Genomic DNA, 24680 nt, shown 5'->3' with positions numbered 1-24680 from the left:
TTTTATTTTTCTCCCACCGTAGCAGAATTACGAGGAAGGGAGGTGGAGATACCTCCTGCTTCCTCATAGCGAAGGATTAGACTCATTTGCAGACGACTGCAAAAATGCTTAAGCGTTGAGAAAGCCAGGAGAAAGGGGTTATGAAATGCCTTCTCCCGGGCTGAGGCTTTGGGCTCTGGGGCAGGGCAGCAGGAGGAGCGGGCAGGCAGGGGATGGCGAGCTGCCTTGGCGAGCTCCACGAGACATGGGGAGGGTGCCGGCCTGGCACTGCGCTGGGGAGGCTCAAAAAGCTTTGGGTTCCCTCTTGTTGTTGCTTTGGGGGATGGCTGGGGGCATTCCCCTGGGGCTTTTCGGCCTCGTAGCTGCCGTGCGGCGCTGACTTGCCTTGGATGTTCTCTTGTAGGGCTGCGCGGTGGTGCCGTGGGGTCAGGCTGTGCTTGGGTGGTGTTTGTGGTGGCAAGGCAGCTATCGACGGGGAGCTGCTGAGTTGGTTGCTGCTGAGCTGGTTCCTCTCCAGCAGGACCTCATGGGGTGAATTGCCTCTTGGTGCTGGTGAGGCCTCCCCTGAAGATGTGGCCAAGGTTGTGTGCAGGGCACGCAGCATCTCCCTTGGGATGCCATGGTGGAAAGGCTGTGCTGGTGCCAAGAACAGTCCCTCAACTGGGATCCTCAGGCTCATGGTGCAAGTGCTTTTCTGGTTGGCTTCGTTTGGGATTTATTCAACATTAAGCCTGCCTGCGTGGGCTCACCCGCTAGGGAAAAGGCTCTCATACCACACTGACGTGTGCTACCCACTGGCCTCCGTGGCACGGAGCGTGTCCCTGTGCCCTGCTTTGGGAGCCTCTGGGCGAGGGCAGAGCTGGGGCAGGAGCTGCCGTGAGGGATGCGCCACCAGGCCTGCACAGCACTCATCCTGCACGACTGCTCCCGCGTGATGGGGCAGGAAAGCCTTGCTGCTCGGGGTGGTTTTTGGGACGTATGTGAAGACAGACGTCAGATCGGGGCTGTAGTGTTGGCTGCGGGAAGCAGGCACAGCTCCGGGCGAGGGCGTGGAGCTGCTGCAGCGTGCATTTAGCTCATCCTGCCTCTTCCTGCCCCGTTTCCTCCTCCAAATGAGTTTTCTTTGACAATATCCCAGCCCAGTGCTGGGGACCGCTGGGCCTTGGCCATGGATTGAGGCGTGGTGGTGGCTCGGGGTCCTCCTGTCCCACGGCAGTGCCAGGGGACGTGATGTGGGCGCAGGAGGTGCTGTGGTGGTTTGCTGGGCAGCAGAAGTTTGTCCTTCCTTGGCCAAGCAGAAACCCAGAGCCTCTTCCAGGGGCTTTGCAAGGGGAGCTGCAAAGGGGAGGGGCAAGCACAGGGGCACGTCCCTCATGGCAGCACCTGTTGATGTGCTGGAGGATGCTTTTGTACTGGTCTGTGCTGGGGTGCAGGACCCCTGGGCTCAGGTCCTGCCTGGTGCTGCTCGCTTGGGACCAAAATCAACTTCTGCCATCGCCTGTGCCTCGTTTTCCCCAGCTGCAAAACCAGGAGGAGAGGTTTGCCCAGAGGTGCTCAGCAAAGAGATGGTTTGGGGTCATGCAGTCCTGGGGTCCTTGCTCTCCATGCTGGGGCTGCCCACGTGTGCTCCCAAGGGATGCAGCAGTACCGATGCCCTGAGATGTTGCTGGTCCTTGCGTCCCTCCGCACCCAACTGGGCCCAGTTGCAGACCACCACTGGGGCCACCTCCTGGTGCCCCCAGGAGGGAGGTGGCCGTGCGCGGCCACGAGGATGATGCCTGTTACAGCTGCTGCTCCCTGTCCCCGCGCAGACCGACCTGTACTCGGGGGCCCTGTTCGTGCACGTCTGCCTGGGCTGGAACCTCTACCTCTCCACCGTCCTGATGCTGCTGGTCACGGGGCTCTACACCATCGCAGGTAGGCTGCTCGGCCTCTGCTGCCCTCGGTCCGCCGTCTTTGGTTTTATTCTTATTTTTTTGTGTTGTTCTTTGGGATTTACATGGCTTTAAGCTCAGACCATGGGGTTCCCATTCCCAGTGCTACCCAGCTGGTGTTTGTCCATCCCTCCTGAGCGTCAGCTCGGGCAGTGACTCAACGCGGGAGCTCTCCTTTGTCATTACAGCTTTTCTTTTGCAAGAACTCGCTCCTCCTCTGTCTCATAGCTAAGTGCTTTCTTGTGCGTGCACCTATTTGTAATCAGTGCCTCTCCTATTACAGGGCCATTACTGCAGCACCTAAGAGCTACGAGCCCTTTACCTAACTCACTTCCTTCCCACTTGCCCTGCCTGCAGTGCAACGTGCTGCCGTTCCCCTGCCAAGTTGCCCAAAATGCTTCCTGCCTCCCCGTGGGGATCAGGATTATTTGGTACCTCTCCTCTGTGATCTAGGGCGATGACAGCTTGGAGATGGAGAAGGATACCGTGAATTTTCCTGGCTTGCAGTCCCACTCCTGGGCTGCGGGACCGTTTATCCTCGCCAGGAGATTATTTCATTCTTTATTTCAGCCGGGACGTTCCCTTCCCTGGTAGCTCCAGAGGAGACGCCTGGCGATAAATTCTCCCTCGCTATCTCATCCCAGCCATCAAAATGGGAAACAGCGTAATAATTATATCCGAAACACGGTGCGTTTTGCAAGACCTTGGTTTTAAGCAAATCCCAAGTCGGCTTTTTCCTGCCCACGAGGCTCGTTGTGCAGCACGGCGCTTCGGTGTGAGCCCAGGCAGAGGGTGTGCTCGCTGCGTCACCCCGGTCCCGAGCACATCCCCGAGGATCCCAGGCACGGCTGGGCAGGGCGCAGCCCTGAGCTGCCTGGATGTGAATGAATCAGGGACTTGGGTTGAAACGGGTTCAGTTTCTGACCCATTTTCTGCGGGCCCGCTACTTCTTGGTGCGTTTGTTTGCCCGGTGATCGCTTGCTTTCTGGCTGGGTGAATGAGCCCTGGGTTTGCAGTGGGAAATGATGGGGGGGCCTGGGAAGGGAAAGGAGAAATACCGTGGGCTGGGTGGGGAAGGGGACCCTACTAAAACATCACGTGCTGGAAAAACTAAAAATAATTGGGGGAAAGAGCCGAGGGGCATGCCAAGGATGCAGTGTTATGGAGAGGTGGGATGGGCGATGGATGGGTGTCCTGAGTGTGCTCTGCTGCTGGAGCACGCAAAGGGCCAGGGGCTGGGGCTCTCCTGCGTGGGGACATGGGGACGTGTCCCCTGGCCGCCCTCCCCTGCTCCCCAGGGGCAGCTGCCCCATAGCTGTGGTGCTGGAAGGGCCAAGCCGGAGCCAGGCGCGTGCGTCCCTGCGAGCGTGGGTGCATTTACTGGGGCTGCATGGCTGAGCCGAGCCCGAGGGGCGCTCACAGAGCTGTGCCTTGCTCCCTGCAGGGGGGTTGGTGGCCGTCATCTACACCGACACGCTGCAGACGCTCATCATGGTCCTTGGAGCCATCGTGCTGGCCGTCAGAGGTAAGAGCTGGATGGGTTAGGTCCCAGCTCCCAGGGTCGGTGTTTGAAGAGGACGATCCCCAGAGGTGCTCCTGAGGCGGTTCTGACCCAGAGGAGTCTGTCCGGGCTGTGAAATGGCACCGTGGTGGGGACAGCAGCGGGGCACTGCCGCCAGCACGGCACCGCTGCTGGCCTGGCCAAGGCACAGCTCGCTGCTGGCAGGGCCCTGTTCACAGCCAGATCCGTGTACAAAAACCGAGTGAAAGGACAGTTATTTGGAGGCTTCTGCTTTACCAAAGGGAGAAAAGCGAGGGAAGATTCTCCCCTTCCCAGAGAAGCACCGATAACAACAACCACCCCAGCAGGAGCGGGGACCCGTGCCAGGCAGGGGAGCTGCCCAAACAGCTCGGCACCGCGGCCGCAGCCCTCCTCAGATGAGGTGCTTGGATGTTGCTGATCGTTGTCTGAAGCGCTAATTGCCCGGGAGGTTCTCCGAGGCTTTTGTCTTGTGCTCTTGGCTGGCTGCGAGGCGGCGGAGTGGGTGGAGGAGGGCAGGCAGGCACGGCCTGGAAAATGCCCCGCGGCAGCCGCACGGCTGAGCTGTTTCTAGATGCGCCAACCTGCTCGGCACGGCGAGGTGTGTGCGCAGAGGTAATGGTGTTTGGGAGAGTCACTGATCCGGGGGATCAAACAGGCAGGCTGCTGGCCACGCAGCTCCTTCCTCGGTGTCGGCAGAGCCCAGGGCCTGGAGGCTTGCGTGCCTTGAAGGTGGTCGGTCTGCTCCAGCTCCAGCAGGGATGCCAATAAAGGATGCTCTCCGTGATTTTGCCCTGTTTGAATCTTTAGATCGTGACAGCTACGTCAGTGCTGCTGCTGCTCACCTGCTAGCCTGTGACCGCTCCGGGTTGCTGCTGCCCGGGCTCACATTTCCCCAGGGAGGGCAGCAAGGGCGTGCGGGTGCTCTCGGGTGCGCTTGGCAGACAGCGAGTGGGAGTAGATAGAGGGGGTCACAGACCGCTGAGGGCCTGGGGACAGATGTGGCTGTCCGGGTGGTGGCTCTGCTCAGCTCCAGCACCATCCCGCAGCCCTCGCCGTGTCCTCTTGGCGCTGACCACAGGGACCCTGCTCCTGGTGGAGCACACGGGCTGGATCCCTGCGTCTGCAGGCTGCCTTCTCGCTGCCCTGGCTTCCTCGCCCTGCTCCTTCCGTGTGAGCAGGCGTAGGTGTTGCGACTTGCCTCCTGACACCTTTGGAAAGGGAGCAGGTCCGCACCCCCGGGCGCGAATCTCTGCTTTCAGCACTCAGCCTCTGCCTCTGGAGAGCCTTTGTTGGTGCCCAACGCCCATGCAAAGCTTGGGAGTAGCCGGTGCCTGGATAAACCACGCGCTGGAGAGGCGCCAGGTCTGCTTGCACAAGAGCAGAAGCGGTTTGCAAATGCTCCCTCCCCGTGCGATACCGGGGGGGGTGGCTTGCAAAGGGGGCTGCGGGGTGTGATGCCTCTTTCCAAACACCCCAAAAGTCTCAGATCAGGGGGACGGGGTCAGGGCTGCGGGTCGGTGCTGGAAACAACAGCTCTGCAGGGGGGGTGCTGCCCTTGGACGGGGGAATGGGAAGGGGATATTGGAAACGGGCATTTGCTGGGCACTGCCCGTGGCTGGGAGGGATGCGGGGATGCTGGACCTGGGGGGATCCACCAAGGGATGCTCTGGGTCTTGCTTTGAGCCCGACCTGTGTCCCTGAGTGGTAAAGCAAAGGAATTCCTCCTCCCAGCACCCAAACGCAGTCTGAGCACAGAGCCTCGTTTTGCATGAGCAGCCCCTGGTCGGTGCTGGGACCTTCTGCAGCCCTCGGTGAAGCCCCTTCCTCACCCCCCAGCCTGGCTCCTCACCAGACAGAGCTGTACGATGCCCCCTCTGTGAGCCCCACAGGGTCCTGGGGTCCCCCCTCCTCTCCCAAGCATGAGCAGCCACCGTGGGTGCAGGGTGCCAGCGCGCCCACCCGCTCACCCCCTCCAGGGCGCTGCGTGGTTGGCGGGGGGAGCAGGGCGGGTGCCTCCCAGCCCTCCCACCCCCCAAAAGCGATGCTGCTGGCTCCCAAATCCTGCTGCTGGCAGCAGGGGGGGCTCAGCCCGTGCCCCCCAGAGCGGGGAGGTGGTGGTGGGGGGAGCACGGAGAGCCCGGGGTGGGAGGAGAGCCAAGGCAGCTGCGCAGGGCTCGGGGGCGCGCTTGCTAGGGCTTGCTCCTGGCACGTAATCCTGAGCAGTGCTCAGGCTAAGGATCCTGTTTCCGAGGAAGAACGCAGTGAAGAGGGACTTTTCTGTTCTGTCGGACTTTAAGCTGGAGGCCTAAGGATGGAGGGGGGAGCTGGGGAGCGCTCAGAGGGGAAGAAAGTGCTTGGCCAGACGCTTGTGCCAAGGCACCTTGAGCCGCAGCGAGTCAAATCAAAGGCTAGCTAATTTTCAATTTTAATCGTTCTAGGTGAGTTTCCTGTACTCTGGGACTGGGGTGCTTTAATAACAGGTTGCTTTTACAGTACGAAGTCAAAAGAGGTGGGTCCCTTGAGGAGCCTTTGTCCCGGGATGTGGGTCACCCTCGCGAGGGAGGGCAGACCGCAGCGGGACCTGCTGTGCAAAATGGTAGTAGAAGAGTCTCTTAAATAACTAGAATAAAATACAATTGCGATCGAACCTTCCCTCTGTGGGAAGGGGGCCAGGAGGGGCAGCAGTTCTCAATAACAAGTCCTCGAGCGTGTTTTGTCAGCTCATCTCGGAGGCAACCGTGTTTTTGACGGGCTCTAACCAGCCTCCCCCGACGATGCCTTCCAGCTTTTAATGAGATCGGAGGCTACCCCAACCTGGAAGAGGCCTACTTAAAAGCCGTGCCGTCCAAGATTGTTCCCAACACGACCTGCCACCTGCCCAGAGCGGATGCCATGCACCTCTTCCGAGACCCAGTCTCTGGAGATCTGCCTTGGACTGGGATGACGTTCGGGCTGTCTATCATGGCCGCGTGGTACTGGTGCACCGACCAGGTAAATGTAAACGCTATTCCCCTGCCCCGAGCCGCAGCGCGTGGCCTGGGGTCCAGGCACGCTCGCCCGCCCTCGCCCTGGAAGTCCACCTGCGGCAGCACCTACTGCTCCTTCTGGCTGGTGGGCTCGGGGGGCTTCTTTTTGGAGTCAGTGGGAGCACCCGGCGCTGCCACGACCTTGTTCTTGAGGTGCTTGGACTGGGAGAGTTTGGAGAGCGGGATGCCCAGGGGCGTCCTCATCTCCTCGGCTGCCTTCTGGATTTCTGGCAGGGAGGTCAGGGGCTTGCCTGCCACCCTGGGCTTGCTGGGCGAGAGGTGGCTGGGCCGTGCCGGCTTGCTGGGGCTGAAGGCTTTGCTCTGCCAGTAGGGCTGGCTGCCTGCAATGGTCTTTTTGGGCTCGGCTCCATCCCCTCTGTACTTGCCGGCCCCGAGGGGTTTCTCGCACGGTGGGGAGCAGGAGACCTCCTTGCCTTGCTCTCTGCCTGCAGGGTTCCTGGGTAGGTAGCGGTAGATGTGCGTCCCCTGTTTGTTAAAGGGCAGAAAAAGAGAAAAAGGTGACTTGTGGTTGCTGTAAGACACCGTCCCCCTGTATGGACAACCCTTTAAGCTCATGTGCTGCAGACTTGGCCCCCATGGACAAGTCCCTTGGCTGCTGGGTGCCCAAGCCCCTAGCCCAAATCCTCCTGAGGCCGGTGGCGGCTCATTGCTGCTCCTGTGGTGTCTCACTCTCTGGGGAAGGTCTCTCCCCATGATTTAGGGTTTTGAGTCACCCGTTGCATGGCTGGGCTGGGGGGTTCCTGCGCCCTGGTGGTGGGGCAGCATTTTAAGGACAGCTGCAGTGGCCATGCACTGCCCTGCTCGGGCACCCCGGGGCTGTCCCCAACCATGGCAATGCCCCCAGGACCGGGGGCTCCAGCAGTGTCACAGCACCCGCTTCTTAGCAGCAGCCTCAGCACCCACATTCATCACCAAAACACTTCCTTCATGCCTGGCAGTCTCCCACCACCCAGATCGAGGTGAGAGGGAAGCCTGGAGGTCTGGGAGAGGGAGGTGGGTGAGGAGGCGAGGGTGCACTGCGTCGGGTGGCTCTGGGCTGGGAGAGAGGCTCAGAAAGGCTCCGAGCACCGCTCGTCTTGTTGCTGGCCTGGGCAAGGTCTCAACATACGGCTGTGGTCACCAGATCCTTATCTCTGGGCATGTTGGTGCTGCAGTCTGGGGGTGGAACAGCACCCTGTGCAGATGTACCGGGGCAAAATCCCATCCAGCAGGTGCTGACGGCCAGGCTAGAGCCGCAGAGCCGGCCGTGCTGGGTGCCTCGTGGCCCCGTGGTGCTGCTGGTGGGACCCGTGGTGCTGGTGGCATCGCCCTGGTGGCCAGCCTGGACACCCCAGTGACCTCCGCACCCGCACTGTGGTCACTTTGGCCAGGAGGGTTGCACTGAAGCAGCTCGGGTTGGGTAGTGCTGGGTTGGAAGGGGTTTGTTACGTTAGCTACACTGGTTAAAATCAGTGCTTAGAACAAAGTGGGGTCCTCGTGTGGGCTGAGACGTTCTCAGGTGGGTAGGACTACGGGTGATCCAGCTCCTCGCCCTCCTCGAGCACCACGTGCCCGACGTGGTGCAGGTGGCTCCTGCAGCTCCTGGCATGCTCTGGCTCTTGGGCAGACATTAAATGATGCCTTCCCCAGCACCCCAGCCCGGTGCTGGTCCCTCCCGACCACACAGGAGCAGCTAAATCCTGCTGGGTGCTGAGCTCGTCCCTGGGGAGAGCCCGAGCCCTCTCTCTGTCAGCATTTCTATGGAGCTGAGCTGGGAGGAGAGCGGGCTGGGTGTCCCTGCCCCCGCGGGCTCTTTTTTGGGGAGATGTTGGAGGGGTTTGGAGGGGAGGGGGACGCCTTGATGGGGGCTCAGCCTGTGCCCCTGCCTCCCCGCAGGTCATCGTCCAGCGGTCGCTCTCTGCCAAGAGCCTGAGCCATGCCAAGGCCGGCTCCATCCTGGCCAGCTACCTGAAGATGCTGCCCTTGTTCGTGATCATCATGCCGGGGATGATCAGCAGGGTCCTGTACCCAGGTAAGGGCCCGGCCACGCGGAGCTGGAGCTGCAGAAGCTGAGCAAACGGGTGTGCAAAGGATGGGAGCGGGGTGCTGGGGCTTTTCTGGGGATCTCTGCTCTGCCGGACCCAGGGGGCTGGAGAGGGGCAGGGGGGGACCTGAGTGTGCCTGGTGCTGTGCTTCGGGCTGCCATGCACCAGCCTGCACTGCTCTCCTCTGCATCCAGGTGGGTATTTGGGCACTGAAATGCTCCAGGGATAACCTGGTGCTGCCTTTGCAATGGGATGAAAACTGTGTTTTTTGTCCTGATTGAGCCTGGGTTGTGACTGTGGTATGCAGCGGGCCAGCACTGGAGTGCTGAATATGAGAAATATGGACCCAAAATAAAAACCTTTACTGGGGTTGTTGGTGGGAGATACCTAATGCTGCCCCAAATGGGAGCAAAAATAGCAATTTGCAGTGTGTTGTATGGTTTTACTCCAAACTGCAGGGCTGGGTCAGCTCCAGGGGAGGCCAGGAGATGGAGAAGGATGATTTCAGGTGGAAAGCTGCAGGATTTTCTAGGAAAGATCGTGTTGGGACCCATCTGTGGGCCTTCTTGTGCTGCTGCTGTTCTGACCTCACGTCAGATTAGAGGTTTCTACAGCATTAACCTAGGATTGTTTGGGTTTTTGTTATTAAACACGGGATAAACTACCCTGTGCACGTTTCCATCGGCTGAGCACTTGCTCTCCCAGCTATTACAGGACCTCAATTACCTTCCGTAAGGAGGCCAGGCCAAATTACTGCAGGAGCCGTGCAGCGAGGGCTCAGCTCCATGGGGAGGTCAAGCACTGAAGCAAAGCCCTGCTCTGAGCCCAGGCTGGGGCAGGGAGTGGCGGGCGGACTCTGGACTAATTCGGTTAATTCCCTGTAAACACAGATTAGCTGGGACCTGGTGGCTCGGCTGGGGCCACAGGGGTGGCATCAGCGACTTCAGTGACAGGTGCCATAGGGACTGTCCCCGTGCTCCCCCTGCCTGCCCGGCGGACACCGCGTGCCCCGCAGCTCATGGAGCCGCTGGTGGCATCGCTGCCGCCCCTGCTGTGCTGCTCCACCTAATTACGTGTCCGAGCGCCGTGCTTTGATGCTAATCACCTGTGCGAGGAGCCAGAAAACAAGCCGGAGAGGGACACGCCTGCACGCACAGCCTGTCCCCGGCTGGGCACGGTGCTGCCGCTGGTGGGCGATGGGATGGGGCCGTGTGGCTCGGGGCACAGCCTGTGCCACAGATTTTCTCTTTAATCCCCCAAATCCTCCCCTCTGCACTCCCGGATACCTGGGGGCGGTGTGGCATGGCCACCATCTCCCCGGCCACCAGCACCTCTTGGGTCACTCCCGTGGTGGTAAAAGGGGATGATGTTCCCCTGCACGGGGAGCGTGACCTCAGCATGTAGGATCTGGGACCAAAACCAGCCTCCACCGGGACAAAGGAGCCTCTGGGATGGGGACATGCAGTGAGAAGGTCGCGGTCGAGCCTCCTACCTGTGCTGCGCTGGTCGGATAGGAGCTGTTGCCGTCCAGGATGGCGCGGGGCAGCACACACCTGATCTCCACGGCGTTGCTCCTCCTCTTGGCCGCGTCCTCCGCGCGGACGTGCTTCAGGGACGGGAGGCTCCCCAGCGGGCTGAGGAAGGTGCCCCGGCTGATGTGGGGGTCGCTGAGCTTCCTCTGCACGGGCAGGAACTCCCCGTTGTGGGTGACGTCCGAGTTGGTTCGCCGGAGCGGCCCGTAGCGATCCCTCACCTCGAAGTACTCGTCGGAGATGGAGGAGGCGTTGGAGCGGCGGTAGCTGTGGTCGGCGGAGCTGCTGGAGTAGCTCTCCTGGTCGCTGAGGGTTATGTACTCCTCCTCCTCCTCCTCCTCCTCTTCCCCCAGCCCGTTGTGCGCGCAGGGCGGCCCTCTGTCCTCCTGGGGCCCTGCTGCTGGAAGGGGACGGCAGCTCTCCGGTGAGGCCCCGTTGGGGTTCTCCTTCGGTTCCTGCCTCGCAGCCGCGGGGTCGGCCGGCGGTGGCTGCGTGTCCCCCTCGGGGGCAGCGCCGCTGTCGCAGGGCGCGATGGCTTTGGTCGCCAGGCTTCCAGCAGGGACCGTCCTTGGCTTCGGAACAGGGGGCTTGGCTTCCTCAGGCGTCTCCTCGGGCGGCTTCAAGCGGTGGCTGAGCGGCGGAGCGGCCGATGTCCCCCCTTGCTTTGTCACCCAGCTGCTGCCTTCGACAGGGCTGGGGGTGGGCACCATGGGAGCTTCTGCGGGGACCTGTGGGGTCTGTCTAGGACAGGGGGACACCGGGGGTGGCTCTTGGTCTGAGTTCTTCTTGGCCTCCAGCTCCCTGTACTTCAGCATCTGCCGGTGCTGCGCGCTGGCCTGGGAGACGTCGCAGACTTTGATGCGGTTCATCTGCGAGAGCTTCACGTTCTTTATCTTGGGGTCGATGATGTTGATGTAACCCAAGACTTCGCTCCCGGGCTCGGGGTCGGGCTCGACCCAGGTGGGCAGGTAGTCGAACATGTTGGCTTTCTCCAGGTTCAGGAGGCCGGGGTGGATGAGCAGGGAGAGGTCTGCCGCGTCGCCGTGCCTGTCTCCTGCTTGGCCCTCGGGCAGGGCTTTGCCCTTGTTGTCCGTCTTCTGGTTTTTGTCCTGGTTCTCGGAGGAAGTCTTGCTGATCTGGTCCGCGCTCTTGGCCTTCACCAGGGCGTATTTGGGGTTTATCAGCTTCTTCACCACGGCGTTGGCCGGGGTCACCGGCACGACGGAGGGCAGCGTTACGGGCTCGGGCTCGGGCTCCTGGGCCATGGAGATGGACTTGAGGCTCACGCCCTTGGACATGAGGTACAGCTCCTGGAACTGCTTGTCGAACGCCTCCACCACTTGGCCCGAGAGCACCGTGATGACGTTTCGGTCCGTCCGCGCTGCGGACCAGGTGAAGCTGGAAAGGAAACGCATTGGAAACTCTGAGCACGCGCTGGTAAATGACACGGCTCTTCCCTGGGGGATTTAACAGTGCTAGTAAGGACGTGGTCTTGCTATGAAAATTAATATTGATGAGATTAAAAAGAAGCTCCCATCCCAGATGGGAATGAAGGCCTGAAGTCTTGAGCGCACTGGGGCTTGACATGAAAATATAAGGTATTTGGTGTGGGTCAACTGCTTCTTTGCTTTAGCGTTGGCCTCTTTTCCTTTCTCAATTTAGGTTAGTTAAGAAAAGGGATTTGTAAACGGGTGTGTGTTTTGCTGCGGCCAGAAAGCGGGGAACGCTTCATTTTCACGTTTATGAATCTTGTCCTGTAGAGCTGAAAACCGACCTATTCCTACCAAAACAAGATTTTGTTCGGACAAACTGTAAAACGCTTTGGGTTGTCAATGTTTAACAGGAAAATCTGAGGTCAGTGTGAGAGCTGGTTCTGGCCGTGGCTTGGAATTTGTCCCTCCCCACACTCGGTGCCACGTGTCATCAGCATCGTGTCTGCTGGCAGCGGCACTCGGTGCACCCACCGACCCCACGGGGTGCCCAAATCCTGGCCACGGGCTGGTGGGGACCCTCGGGTCCTGCTCCAGCACTGAAGCTGGCCTTGAAATGAGGTGCCCTTGGTTGGCTGGGGGGAACCAGCCAGGGACAGGGACTGGGGCTTGGACCACGCAGGTCCCCGTTGGTGCTTTGGCAATGCCTCTGCAGGGTGGGCAGGAGGAGATGCCGCTGGTTACCTGTAGGATCCGCACATGGCCCGGTCTCCATCCACGAACATGAACTTCTGGGCCAAAGCCCCCTTGAACTTGGTGGCTGAGCGCGTGAAAAACTCCGTCCCCCCCGTGCTGCGGACTCGCAGGTTCTGCAAAGCAAAGGCAGGGCTGTGAGCGGGGCCGGGAGCGGGTGGGGTGAGACCAGGACGGGCGTCCCCACGCTGCCACCACCCCAACGTGCCACTGCCCTGCGCGGAGCTCACTCCAGCCCCGCACCGAGCCGCCAAGGGCTGATTTCCAGAGCAGCATTCGGCCCCCGCTTCCATTTCACAACCCCGCCGAGCAGTGGGAAACGCTCTTCGCGGTCTGCTCCCAGGAGACCTCAGCGATGGGGAGATAAAATAACTTGCCCAGGGCCACGCGGTGAACCAGAGACCCGGCGTCAAGAATTTCCTGCTTTCCCCGTGCGCCCAACCGTGTTTTCTACCTCTTGAACCCAGCTCTGCCCACGACTGCGGGTAAGCAGCGTGTGATAATGCTGCCGAGCACTTTCCATCTCCTGCCATCTATGCAAATGCCACCATGCAAGAGGTGATTCTTGCCCTCCTTCCCCCCTGGGGCCTGCAGGTGTTTGTAGGGGATGGTGCTGACCCTGGCACGGCGTTCATGGGACCCGATGGCAGCGGGATCGCTGTCCTCTGCCTGGCTATTCCCCTTGGGTCTGCTCCATGCCTAAATCCAAGCGTCTCACCCTGGTTTTAGGGGTGGGTGGGAAAAAACGGTGGGGCAGCATCTTTATATCATTGGGAAAGGAAATGTGGGGACGTGCACCCACAGGGACGCAGGTCCCCATGCAGACAGCTGGGTGTCCCCAGCTCTGCAAGCACCGTGCTGCTCTCCTGTCCCTCTGCTGCCTCGCTGATTTTCCTTCAACACCGAGGGACGAGCACATTTTTGCAGCTGCGCAGACAGCGTCATTCACAGCAAAAGGCAGAGTGGGCTCCCTTGGGTGGGGAGAAAACATTTTTTCAGGAAAGCGCCCTCATTCCTCCTGTTCTGCTGGGATGTTGCTAATGCAGTTGCTAAAGGTACTGTGTCATCGTTAGGTCATGCCCTTTGATCTTCTGTATTTTTAAAGACTAAAAACAAAAAAAAAGCAACAAAAGTATTTCTTCCCCCCCCCCTCAAAAAAATTCCTCCCCACCTGGAGCCTTCCTCAGCTGCTTCCCTGGGCTCTCCCTCCTGCTGGGAGGAGGGAGAGAGGACAGTGATTAAAATCTGTTTGCAGTGTGGTGCAAAAGCTAAGGGGTTCCTGACCACGTTTCGGGGAAACTGCGCATGCTGAGTGGAAAAGTTTGGGTATTTTTGGTGATTTGATATTTTATTTTGTTGTTGTTGCTGAGCTTTGGACTTTTTGCCTGGTGCTGAGAGTCAGGTGGCAGGCATAGGGGGCTGGTACCCTTAGGATCGCTGTGACCAGGGGCTTCCCGTGGCTTTTGTGGGGATGGGGACGGGGGGACACGCCGGGGCGATGCCCATTCCTGCTCATGGGGCTGCCGAGAGCAGTGCAGCAGTGACGCTGCACCCAAACAAGTGTTTGGCAGGACCTCTGCCCACTGCCAGCATCCCCGCGGCGCCGACCTCTCCCTCTCTCGCTCTCGGCCAAATCTGCGCACCAAGGCATGAAGCAGCCTGGGTTTTTCTTGGGTAACACCCAGGGGAACAAAGCTCCCCGGCAGCAGGGTGCCGGCTGCCTTCGCCTCCCCCTTGCCGCAGTTGGGTAAGATCTGTTTATTTAATCTCTCCCAAAAAAAAGGGGGGGGGAACAAGCGTGCGCCCGGCTGCCGAGCCGGAGAGGTGCTGCGCGGCGGGGCTGAATCACGCCCCAAACACCTGCCCTTGCTCAACGAAGCGGTTGCCTTGCCCAAGCTGGCTCGCTAATTGCAAAGCGCAGAAGGCACCAAGATAACGACGTTCATCTCGTTAGCATCTCCTGGCTTACGCAGCAGCTCCCAGCCACTGCCCTAGTTTCCTCACAGCCTCCTTGCCCTGCCGAATGCCGTTCCAGCAAGCTGGCTGCAACGAGCGATGTGTGGCGAGTCACAACTTCGAGACATTTGCCGAGCTCTGCAGATGTTCTCCTGCTTTTCCAGTCCTGCCAGCAGGCTGCAAATGCATGAACAGCCCGGCGTGCGTCAGCGCTGGCTTTTCTGGTCTGGGAGCAGAGGCAGGCTGGAGGAGACCAGCCTCTCCGGGGAGCCTGGACGCGGGTAAAAGCCCAGGGAAGCTCAGCTGTGGCTGGTTTAATTGTCCTGAGCAGCAATTAAGTGGAGCCACCAGGCCTGTTGGATGGGGACGGTGCGAGGCTGGGCCAGCCTGCGAGCACCACCGCGGTGTCTCCTCCCTTGGGCACAGGTCCCCAAGCTCACGCAGCATCGCGGCCCCGCTCCAGCTTAGCTCACGCTGGCATTACGTGGCTCCTACATGTTCCTGCCCAGCCCGCTGTTTGCCTTCACCGTGGGGAAAATTTGGAGAGAGCTTGCCCGGGCAGGGGCCTCCCCGCGAGCCATTTGGCACCCTGCGCCGTGCGGCCGGCTGACGTCAGGCGAGGAAGCATGGCCTGTGTGCCGAGCTGCGGGCACGGCGCCCGGAGCCCACGGGTGTCTGCCAGCCCCAAAGTGAAACTGCGGGGTGCTGCGGGGCCTGGGCACCCAGGGACGGGGACAGCTGGGGCAGGCGTCCCCTCAGCACTGAAGGAACCACTCCTCTGCCCCTTCCCTCTGCCCCTTCCTCTGCCTCTGCCTTGGCAGGGCACGGTGCTGGGTTATTTTCTTTACAGCACAGAGCGTGCGGGCCGTGCTGCGAGTTTCCCTGCAAGCTGTTGCAGGGTGCTACCTGTGATCTGGGTTAAAAACTAATCCCAATCTTGCCGCATCTTGTGCACAGCACCGCTGTTGTCTTGCTCTGCTTATTGAGCCGCAGCACGGCGCGTACAGGGGGGAGTCTGTGCAAAGCTAAACCTCGTGCCAGAGCAATCAGCTCAGCTGTGCTTCGCGTTGTGGCCCCGTCCTGCTGCTGGGGCAGGGATTTGGGGCGCTTTGGACCAGGAGACTGAGCTCCGCACTGCCAGATGTTCCCCGTGCCGCTCCATCTTCCTCCTTTCCCAACAGGACTCGTGCACAGGAGCAAAGTCACGCGCTGCTGCCGGTGCCTCCGGGGCTGGGCGACCGCGGCGTGCGCGGTGCCGCTGCCAGCCGCGGCCGGCGTCGTGCCGCCCGCTGAGAGCATCCCGGGCAGGCGCCGGGGCGCGGGTGGCGTGGGCGGCGTGGGCGCCTCCCTCCTCCGCTCCCGGCCCCGCGCTGGGGCGGAGGCCCCGGGAAAGGGGAAAGTCTCGTTTTTTAATTCCAGCCTCCGACTTGCGGGAAGGCCCGAAAGCGAGAGAACCAGCTGGTGGTTGCTCCTGCTGGTCCTGTCCCCAGGGCAGGAGCAGGATGGGGCTGGCGACGGCACGGATCCAGCCCTGGCACGGCATCCTGCCTCTTGCTGGCTTATTTGCCAGCAGGAGCTGAGCTCGCAGGCTCGTCCATTTGCTTTGCAACACCCTGGGCCTACCCTGCACGCACAGGGCACCACGGGCACCCCGGGGACATGCAGCCGTGGTGGTGGGACACGGATGGCTCAGAGCCTCCCTCCCTGTGGCTCTGCCATGGGGAAATTCACGTCTCCATCTCTTACCCATTCCCCTCTATGCTGTTGCTGATGGATTTGGGCATTGGCTATGGGATGAATAGACTTAGCTCGTCTGGCACTGCCTTGGGGCTGCAGCACGGGTCAAGAAGAGCTCTTCGGGGGCTCTTGCAGGGCTTTTGGAAGGAATCACACAAATTCACCCCTTGCTTTTCAGCCACGCGAGCTGCGGCTGGAGGCAGGGGAGAGGTTTGTCCCAGTCTCCTGCACATCACCCTGGGGCTGGAAGGCAGAGAGGCTGCGGTGTGGCCACGTCCCACATAAACGGAGCAGCAGAGCCAAGGTTGCTCCTGAGACCAAGGACCACCCTTACCTTCAAGTGCCCAGTGTGCATCTGCGCTCGCTCACACATCTGCAGGAAGTGCTTCACGTTGGTCTCATCCAAAATGATGTAGACGCCGACTTTCCTCTTAAAACCTGCGTCCAGGAGGTCCTTGAAGATGTCTACGTCGGTGAACATGTCCATGACCACTGCGATGACCTGCAGAGAAGAGAAGAGAGATGAGTCCAGGCTGTACATCCGACCTGCTGAGATGCAGCTGCGAGAGCAGCTGCTTGCCCTGTGAGAGCCGAAGCACCGTGCTTGCCCCCTGGGAGGCTGGGATTAAGTCCCAATGTCTTTGGCGCCGAAGCCGGGAGGTGCTATATCCCTGTGCAGCCGGAGCTGTTTCTGCCCCGAAGCCTCTCCCACAGCAGTGGAGTTTTCCCCATGGGCTGTGAGGAGCTGAGCAGCGGCCAGCCCAGGATTGAAGAGCAAAAGGCCCAAATCCCATTCCTCTGCTGGCACCAAACCCCGCTGGTAACGGCACGCAGCGTGATGTATTTGTAAGAAGCTGATCGGGGGTAAGGGGTAAAGGTAATGTTCCCATTGACAAGGCTTTAACAAGCACCGCAGGTTTCAGCCCCATTCTGCCGGGGAAGTTTTGCCTCCCCTCGTTTATGGACTCTGCCCCCAGCCCCGTCATGGGCAGCACCCAGAGGTGAACCCCCTGATGCAGCGAGTGTGTCTGTCTGTCTGTCCGAGGGCACGGGGCGTGGGGCAAGGTCCTGTGTGCACCAGGGTGCCCTGCTGTCTTTGGGGATCTGATGCGTGCTTGTACGGAGAGAAACGGGACAAAAACAGCCGAAAGTGGCTCTGAGCCTGGCAGGAAGTATCCAGACACCCCAGAGGTGCGTTCAGGAGCTGAAGTGGCTTGTGGCACCCTTAGAAGCTGGCCTGTTTGTGCACTGATGAGGTTGCTCAAAAGTCGCTGGCTGTGCGCAGCTCCCAGCTGCTGTTTCAGATCCTTGCTGTTGATTTTCGGGAGCGCGCTGTGGTTCGAGGTTAGGTGTGATGCTGGGCAGGGCTTTGGGATCAGGTGCTGCTTCTGGCACCGGGGTTCCTGGCTCTGGTGGTCCCGTGGCCAGGAGCCCACTGGGTGCTGGGGTGTTCCAGCCATGCCAGCTCCCCAAAGCCTCCCGGGCTGTGCAAAAGCAGAGCTGGGATGACAGCACCCAGGTCAAGCCAACAGCTTGGTTCGGCACAGGCAGCGTCACCGGCCTCTGAAAGCCAGAGCTGCCTTTGTACCCTGGGCGTTTGCTGCCGTGGCCGGGGCGAGTCCCACACGTGATGTGGAGATGCATCAGTGGGGCGCGCTGCGCTTCCTCTGGGAATGCCTCTGCGGGCACCAAAGTCCGCTCCACACCCATGGGTCTTTTCTTGAAGATGGCATCAGTTGTGACAGTGCGGGGTGGTGCAGGACAGGGTAGTGATGGCCCTGCAGCCTCGTGTGCCTCCTCCTGCTCGGGGTGGCCGCAGCCACGTGGGGCCCCCCCCGGGAGGTGCCCTGCGTCGAGGCAGCCGGGGTTTGCTCCTGGAGGGCTCTGGTGGCACGGGAACAGGCACCCCGTGGGGTGACACAAGGGGACCCCGAGACGCTGCTTCCTCAGGAGGGAAGGGACCGGGTGCTTGCGCACTCAGGCACGTCCAGCCTGGGCTTCTCAAAGCGCCGAGCTGCCTTTTAATTAGTTGTGTGCCACAGGAGGTGGAAAGCTCTAATTAGGAGGAGAATCGTGCGTTATGGCACTGCTGGCTCTTCCCTACCTCTGCGGCGGGGCGAGCAGCGAGGCCGCGTGCCCCCTCCCCAGCCTGGGCCACCAGCGGTGCCACCCTGGCCACCTCGGCTCCCTCCACTGTGCTTGGGTGTTTCAGAAGGTGCCAGAGGGGACCCGATGGCTCTGCCAGTCCTCACCCTGCTGGTATCTTCCCATTTTTAGCTGAATTCCCATTTATCCTCCCCAAGCACTTTACAGCTTTTGCCATGGAAGGACACGTCCTTGTTCCTTAATGCACCTGGTGTTCTGCACATCCGCTCTGTCCCAGTGGGGAAACTGAGGCAGGAGGCCAGAAGTCTCACCGATGCCATCAAAGCTGCTCCTGACACTCAGGCCCTGGCTCTCCTCGTTGCCTCCAGCACCCCGGAGGAGCCGCGCTGCCTGCTGAGCCCTGCGTGAGGGCACCCGACCCGACACGTCGTGTCCCTGCCTGGGCGCTTCGGCTGGGCTGGTTTGGTGGCAGATGCTGTGCTCCTGTCACTCACATTGTTTTTTTCTTTGGCCACGTCCACGTCACTGTGCACTTCATCTTCTCTGGGAGAAGCTGGGACTGGTCCCCGTTTTGGGAGGAAAGTGCCGTCTTCCTACTGTGGTTGAGGCCCTGCAGACGGGACGGTGCTGGGCAGGGTGCGGTGGTGTCCCCACGTCCCATCGCTGCTCCTGCTGGGGACGGCGAGCAGGGACACCTGCCCTGGGCAGGCTCTCAGCATGTGCCCACGCGTTCAGCACAGTTCCTCCTGCTGTGCCGGCGAGTCCCGTTGCCACTCGGTGCCTCTGCTGCCCTCAGCTGCGTCTTGCCTGCAGGACAGGCTTGGCCTGGCTTTGTCACCGGGATGCCAGGCCAGCGTGCCAAGGCACTGCCCTGGCACAAAATGGGCCAGCGGGCCATGGCCAGCCCTGGCCACGCTCCCCGTGCTGTGACCATCCATGGACCCCAAGGGTGAAGTCTGCTCCTGGGCTGCCCGTGCTTGTTCCTTGCTTGAAATCGGCTGGGTTGAGGCCAAGCCCAGGCTCAGGAAAAAACCTGCAGAGAACAGAGGTCTGCGTGCTCCGGAGCAGCACGATCCCATGCCGTTCCCTTCGATCCCCACAGCCAACCCTGCCTTTTTGTGCTCGCAGCCTGCCAGACCTCATCCTGTGCCCTCTCCTGGTGCAGAGCCCGGTACCGATGCTGGGTACCAGGGGAAGGCGGTTGCGGGCAGCCCTGGCAGCGGGACAGCAGCACCTCTTCCCAAAACCTTTCTCGCTGCATCATCCCAGGAAGATTTCCCATCCCTTTGCCGTTCATCCAGAGGGAGAAGAGGAGGCGGGTCCTCGATCCTATGTTGGATGCTCTCCTTCCTGGGCTCCAAGAGCCGCCGAGATCTGCTGCCGATACCCCGAGCACCGCATCCCCTCGGACGCAGGGCAGGTGATGTTGGATCCTTCTGAGCTGCTTTGATGAGCGCACAAACTGCAGGATCATGTTTTATAGAGGAAATTGCAGCTCTTTATTAAGTCACTCTGAATCATCAGATAATAACTTTTGGGGTGCCCCACGTGGGCATTTAATAAATTAGGCAGGCACCAACGCACAATTAGAGGAAGCGTGTTGGGAAGAGGGAGAGGTGGGACAAGTAACATTAATAATTGCTCTCCCCTGTCGACCCTTTCATCCAGGAACGGCAGAAGGTTTTGTAAACAGTAATTAATAGGGCCTCCCAACCTTCGCTGGAAGTTACTGAGGGAAATTATATCACCACAATCCCAACTGGGAACCTCCGGAGCAGAGAGGTCAGGCTCGCCAGTGTCTCCGGCGGTGTTTTGCCAAGGATGGTGTTTTCAGCCTGGTCTGGTTTCTGGTCAGAGCGAGCCAAAATCGAGCGAAGAAGATGAGAGGAGGCAGACCTTCCTCCCCAGCGGTCCCGTGAGCTGTGCAGCCACCGGGGCCCTGCATCGAGGGCACTGGCCGTGCCGGGGCAGACCCAGGGGAGCTCTCCGTCGGGGTGCCTGGCGCTGTGCCGCATCCCTGGCCGCAGACCCGGGGATTTGCTGCGAGAGCGTGGCCGTGGCAGCGGGATCCTGCCTCTCTGCTCACCCTTTTCTTCCCACAGCGAGGAGGAGATCATTTGCATCCCCTGCTCCAGCTCGCCTGGATTTGCCTCTTTGCAGAATAAAGCCGAGGCTCTGAACTCGGCGGCGTTTGGCCTTGTTCCTGCACACAAATGGGCTCGTCCTCGCCATCAAAGCGGCCTCGCAGCCCGGCTCCCTCAGCCGGGCTCTGAGCTCCCAGGAGGTGCCAGCAATGCTCGCGTGGGCTCTGGGCTTTCCTGGCTCTCCTGGCACCTTTCTGCCTCTCTGCTGTGCCATCGCAGCCTGCGTGGTGGCTTTTGGCATCAGATGGCTTTTCAGGCCAAACATCTCCACCGGTGGCTAGGGACCAAGGGACCTCCTTGGGGAGGTGATACCCGGGCCAAGAGGCGCGTGGCCAACCTCTGTGACAACTGCCAGGGCGGCAGCCGGACCCTCCCTGTGCCTGCTCCTGGCTTCCTCAGCCCAACCCTCTCACCTCCGTGGACCACCAGCCTCAGCTGAATCTTGGGGTGCCCAGGAGCGCCTACGCCAGCCGTCACCAGGGCTCAGCACCAAGACCCCAGGTTCAGCCACCCCATGCACGGGGTGGGAGGCCCGGAGGAGCCCCATCTGCCAAACCCGAGCTCCTGCTCTGCTCAGACCCCTGCAGACTGCAAGCTTGAAGCTTGTGCTCATCTCTGCATCTCCTGGGGGGCTGTACGTGAGGTGAGGGCTTGCTCAAGGCTCTGAAGCTCGATCCGTTTGTGGCAGAGCTGTCACTTGGGTTTCTTGGCTTTCCAGGCTCCTCTTTAGCCGCCATACCGTATCTTCTGTCCTGGAGGACTCCTCCCCTGTCTGTGATCCCGCATCTCCCCCCTGCACACCCAGGCAGGCAGCACTGCTGAGGGAGCAGCCACCAGCTCCTGCGTGCCACCGCCAGTGTCCCCAGCTCCCATCCCACCGGGAGACAGAGCCTGGCGCCGTGGGGACGGTGACAAGCGCGGCCACGGCCACGTCCCTGCAGCCTGGAGATGCTCCCAGGGGAGGTGGGGACGGTGCCGGAGGCAGAGCCTGACTCAGCCGTGCAGGAGGAGGGAGGCAGGCGTGACTCAGGAGGTGCTGCTGGCGTGGGGGAAGCAGTGAGCAAGCAAAACCGGGCAGGAGCTTGCAAAGCCGGGGCAGAGGCAGCTGGAAAGACCCGGAGATGAGACATTGTTTGTGATGGGGGAGGTCTCTTCCTCCTCCATCCTACACGCATGAGGCTTGACAAGGCTTCAGCCCTGCCCTCCTGTACCGGAGGGACTCAGCTCACCACAAAATCCTTCTGTGGGGAAAACGTCGCGGGTGAGGATGGCAGCGCCCAGGGTCGGGCTCGCTGGGATCCGCGACCCTGCAGTGCCAGCCCCAGCACATCCCAGCCCGTCTCCTCCTGCTCCCTGCTGGGGTCTCCCCATTTTCCTTCTGGAGCATCCCCGGGGCTGGGGTGCTCCTCCCTCAGAGCTGAGTTTCTCGAGGGAGCACGGAGCTCAAAGGGCTTCAACCACCAGCACCACGAGACCAGTAGGTACCGGCCCCTCTTGCGCTTCCCAGCTGGGACCGGGGCACTGGGGGGCACCAGGAGCCTCTGCCCAGCACCGCTGGCCTTCAAGGCACACCACCACCTCCTTCCCCTGTCCTCCTGCCCATGACGCCAGCCTGACCCCATTGCTCATCTGCCCCAAATCTCTGCTCCTTGGTTTGCTGCCACGGGCAGGACAGGTCTCAACCGAAAGCCCAGCCCGAAGAGGGGCTTTGCTTCCCCTCGGCATCTCCCAGGGCTTGTCCTGCACGCCAGCTTTTCTCTTAAAGCCAGGATGAGGCCAACAGAGCAACGTGGCACTCGCCAGCCAGCCTCGACCCTCACATGCGTGCCGCAGCGAGACCGGTGCCTGTCGCTGCTTTGCCCCAGGGCTGAGCTCAGCTCCACCAGATCCTGCGTGTTGCCGCCTGCATTGGCACCGTGCTCTGGGAATAAGGATCATGGGGTGGCCAGGAGTGTGGGCTCGGAGCTAGGAACCACCTCAGCCCTTTTTGCTGCCCTGCGGTTCTCCCCATGGGGACCCTGGGATGAACAAAGCTGCCGCAGCGGCTGTGGAAAGAGTTGTTTTGCTCCTGGGGAGTGCCAGACCAGGCCAACAGCATCGTCTTCAGCGAAACCCGATCCCTAAACATCAGTTATTCTGAACGAACGTGGAAAAAACCCAAACGACTGACCCCGACGCCCTGGCTCGGGCAGAGGATGGGACCGCCTGGCTGAGCAGGACCTGAGGATCCGGGCTCAGCAGGACAGCCTGGGGCAAATCCCAGCTCGGTCCCCGGGCGCACCTCACCTTCTGAGCCTGGCAGATCATCTTGCGCACCACCTCCTTGATGTGCGCCTGCCCCTCGATGGGCGGCTGCATGTAGACGGTGGCGCGGGTCACCCCGCGGTAGGCGATGGTCTCGGGCCAGCCGAGGTCCAGCTGGGGGATGGAGCGGTCGGACCTCTGCGGCCAGTACTCCAGGGACGGGGCCACCCCCTGCTCGTCCCCTTGGCTGTCGCCGTCGCCCTCGCTCTCCCCGGTGCTGCTGCCGTGGCGCGGGATGTACTCGGAGCCGGGGTCGTACGTCTCGAGGGTGTCCAGGATCTTCTTTAGCTCCAGCTCGGAGAGGAAGTCCCTGATGTTCTCCTTCTTCAGGACCTCGTAGAAGGCGTCGGGGCCGCGGGAGGCCAGCGCCTCCAGGGCCAGGCGCTGCTCCTCGCTGTAGAAGAACTCAGGCTTGGACTCGCTGGACCTCCAGTTGACGTGGCTGTCGTCCAGGCACTGCACCTGGGAGAAAGCCATGGTGCCCCAACACGCCGCTTCCTTCTCCGGAGGGAGCTCGGTCCGTTGGGCGAGTGCCGGGTGTCGGCAATAAATAAGGAATTAATTACTCCCCAGTCTTTGCATAAGCGACTTGCTCTGCTTCGCCCTCCCCGGTTCAACTCGCAGCCGTGGGGACGCTGCTCCCTTCTCGGCCGGCTCCTGCCCCAGTGAGGCTCTGCTCCCCCAGGGGAGAGGATTTGGGTTCTGGTTTGCTGCTGGGTCTGCGGGGAAGGGGGGCGAAGCCAGGGGGCTGTGCCCTGCGCACACGCGGCTCCGCAGCCTCGTCTACCTCCGGCTCCACGCGCCTCTCATCCTCCGCTCCTCCGACGCGGCGAGAACGTGAAAAAAAAATGGAAAACGAACAAAGAAAAAACAAACAAAACGGCCTCACAAAGGACACCAGGCGGCTGGGATTCTTGGCCTGACCGCAGTCTCTGGCTATCGGTGCTGGAGAAGTGGGTCGGCGGTGGGCTTGGTGGCAGCCAGCGTCTCCGCCAGCCGCCCGTGCATCTCCCCGGCCGGCAGCGGGGCTGTTCCGGCTCCTGCCCGCGCGCGGTGCCGGGTGGACGGCGGGACAGGTAACAGCAAGAAGTGAAAAGAGGAAAAGCAGAGGAGTGATTCATCGCTCCGCCCTGCCCCACCTGCAGTCACATGCTGCTTCACACATTCCCAGCCTTGTTCGGGCATTAACTCTTTCGGACGGTGCTGCGCTCGCCGCTTCGCTGGGTGCTGGGGTCCCCGAGGGCTTGTGGAGGTCTGCCGGGGGGGTGTCCCCAAAATACAGCTGCTCTGCCCTGCGATAACCCCTTGTGTGTGCTGGCAAGGCGCTGCTTTCCAGCAAAGTGTCCCTGCCCTGTGCTTAACCCCTCCTGCACCAGGCATGGCAGCCCCCGTGAGAGCAGGGAGCAGCTCGGAGCCGTGGGGAAACCTCCTTGGCTTGGGGCAGGGTGTGCAGCAGGGACACAGTCACACACCAGACCTTGCTGTGGCAGCCAGTGATAAGAACCGTGAGACAGATGAAGAAACCACCCTGCGTTCGTCAGCTGGTGATCACAAACCAGGAACGTGGAGCTTCCGACTCGGAAACCCGGGCAAAGATGAATTTCAGGAATCGGGGTCAGATCCTCGCACCGATGCGAGAAAGGAAAACGCCACGGGCCGTGTCTCGCTCCGTCGCTTTGGTGCAGTTGATCTGGATTCGCAGCCGTGTAAATGAGAGCCCCGCTTGAGTCAGTGTCCTAAGGCAAAGCCGCCTGCTCGCCCGTCAAAGGGCTCCCCTCTGGAGCCCAGCGTCACCCCGGCTGCCCCGGCCCCACGGCACCGCTGCCCCGATGCCGCGCCTGGCACAGGGCCCGGGGAGGGCCTGGAAAGGTGAAAGGGAAACATGCAGAAAGGGGGGGGAAATCCCAGCGTGGCTTTCTCAGAAACAGGCCACGGCAAGCTGCTCATCTTTAGGCTGTAATAATGGATTTGGGGGAAATGGGGGCTTTTCTCCCCTTACGTGGGAATTGGGCAAAATCAGCCCCGTGCCTGCGGTAAGAAGTTGTGTGCTGGGCTTGTGGCATGTTTGGGAAGGGGGGGCAGTGGCACAGGGCGTTGATCCTGGGGGACACCACGGCCGTGTGTCAGGACAAGACACGGGGAGAGGGGAAACATGCGGGTCCCACCGGGT

At 61.1% G+C, this 24680-nt stretch overlaps 2 protein-coding genes across 4 annotated transcripts in view; one reads left to right on the top strand and one right to left on the bottom strand.

Moving 5' to 3' along the window:
* The window catches only part of SLC5A10 (solute carrier family 5 member 10), a 36810-nt gene that overhangs the window by 5001 nt on the left and 7129 nt on the right, over positions 1–24680 (top strand). For 2 of the 3 annotated variants that reach the window (XM_066977744.1, XM_066977743.1), the window contains 2 exons: positions 6263–6468; positions 8400–8535. In XM_066977744.1, the coding sequence (XP_066833845.1) occupies positions 6263–6468; positions 8400–8535 (342 nt within the window). Of the gene's footprint in view, positions 1–1811; positions 1918–3378; positions 3460–6262; positions 6469–8399; positions 8536–24680 lie in introns of all 3 variants that reach the window. The other variant, XM_048067939.2, reaches the window with a different exon arrangement.
* On the bottom strand, positions 5891–23623 carry FAM83G (family with sequence similarity 83 member G). Its single transcript, XM_013174941.3, has 5 exons — positions 22493–23623; positions 16291–16458; positions 12255–12379; positions 10041–11478; positions 5891–6989 (listed from the first exon to the last, which is right to left on the bottom strand). The coding sequence occupies exons 1-5, from the start codon at positions 22985–22987 to the stop codon at positions 6570–6572; spliced, it is 2646 nt and encodes an 881-aa protein (XP_013030395.2). The 5' UTR covers positions 22988–23623; the 3' UTR covers positions 5891–6569.

The sequence above is a fragment of the Anser cygnoides genome, chromosome 15 (genome assembly GCF_040182565.1).
Source record: "Anser cygnoides isolate HZ-2024a breed goose chromosome 15, Taihu_goose_T2T_genome, whole genome shotgun sequence".
NCBI lineage: Eukaryota > Metazoa > Chordata > Aves > Anseriformes > Anatidae > Anser > Anser cygnoides.
This window is presented reverse-complemented; position numbering and strand designations above follow the sequence as displayed.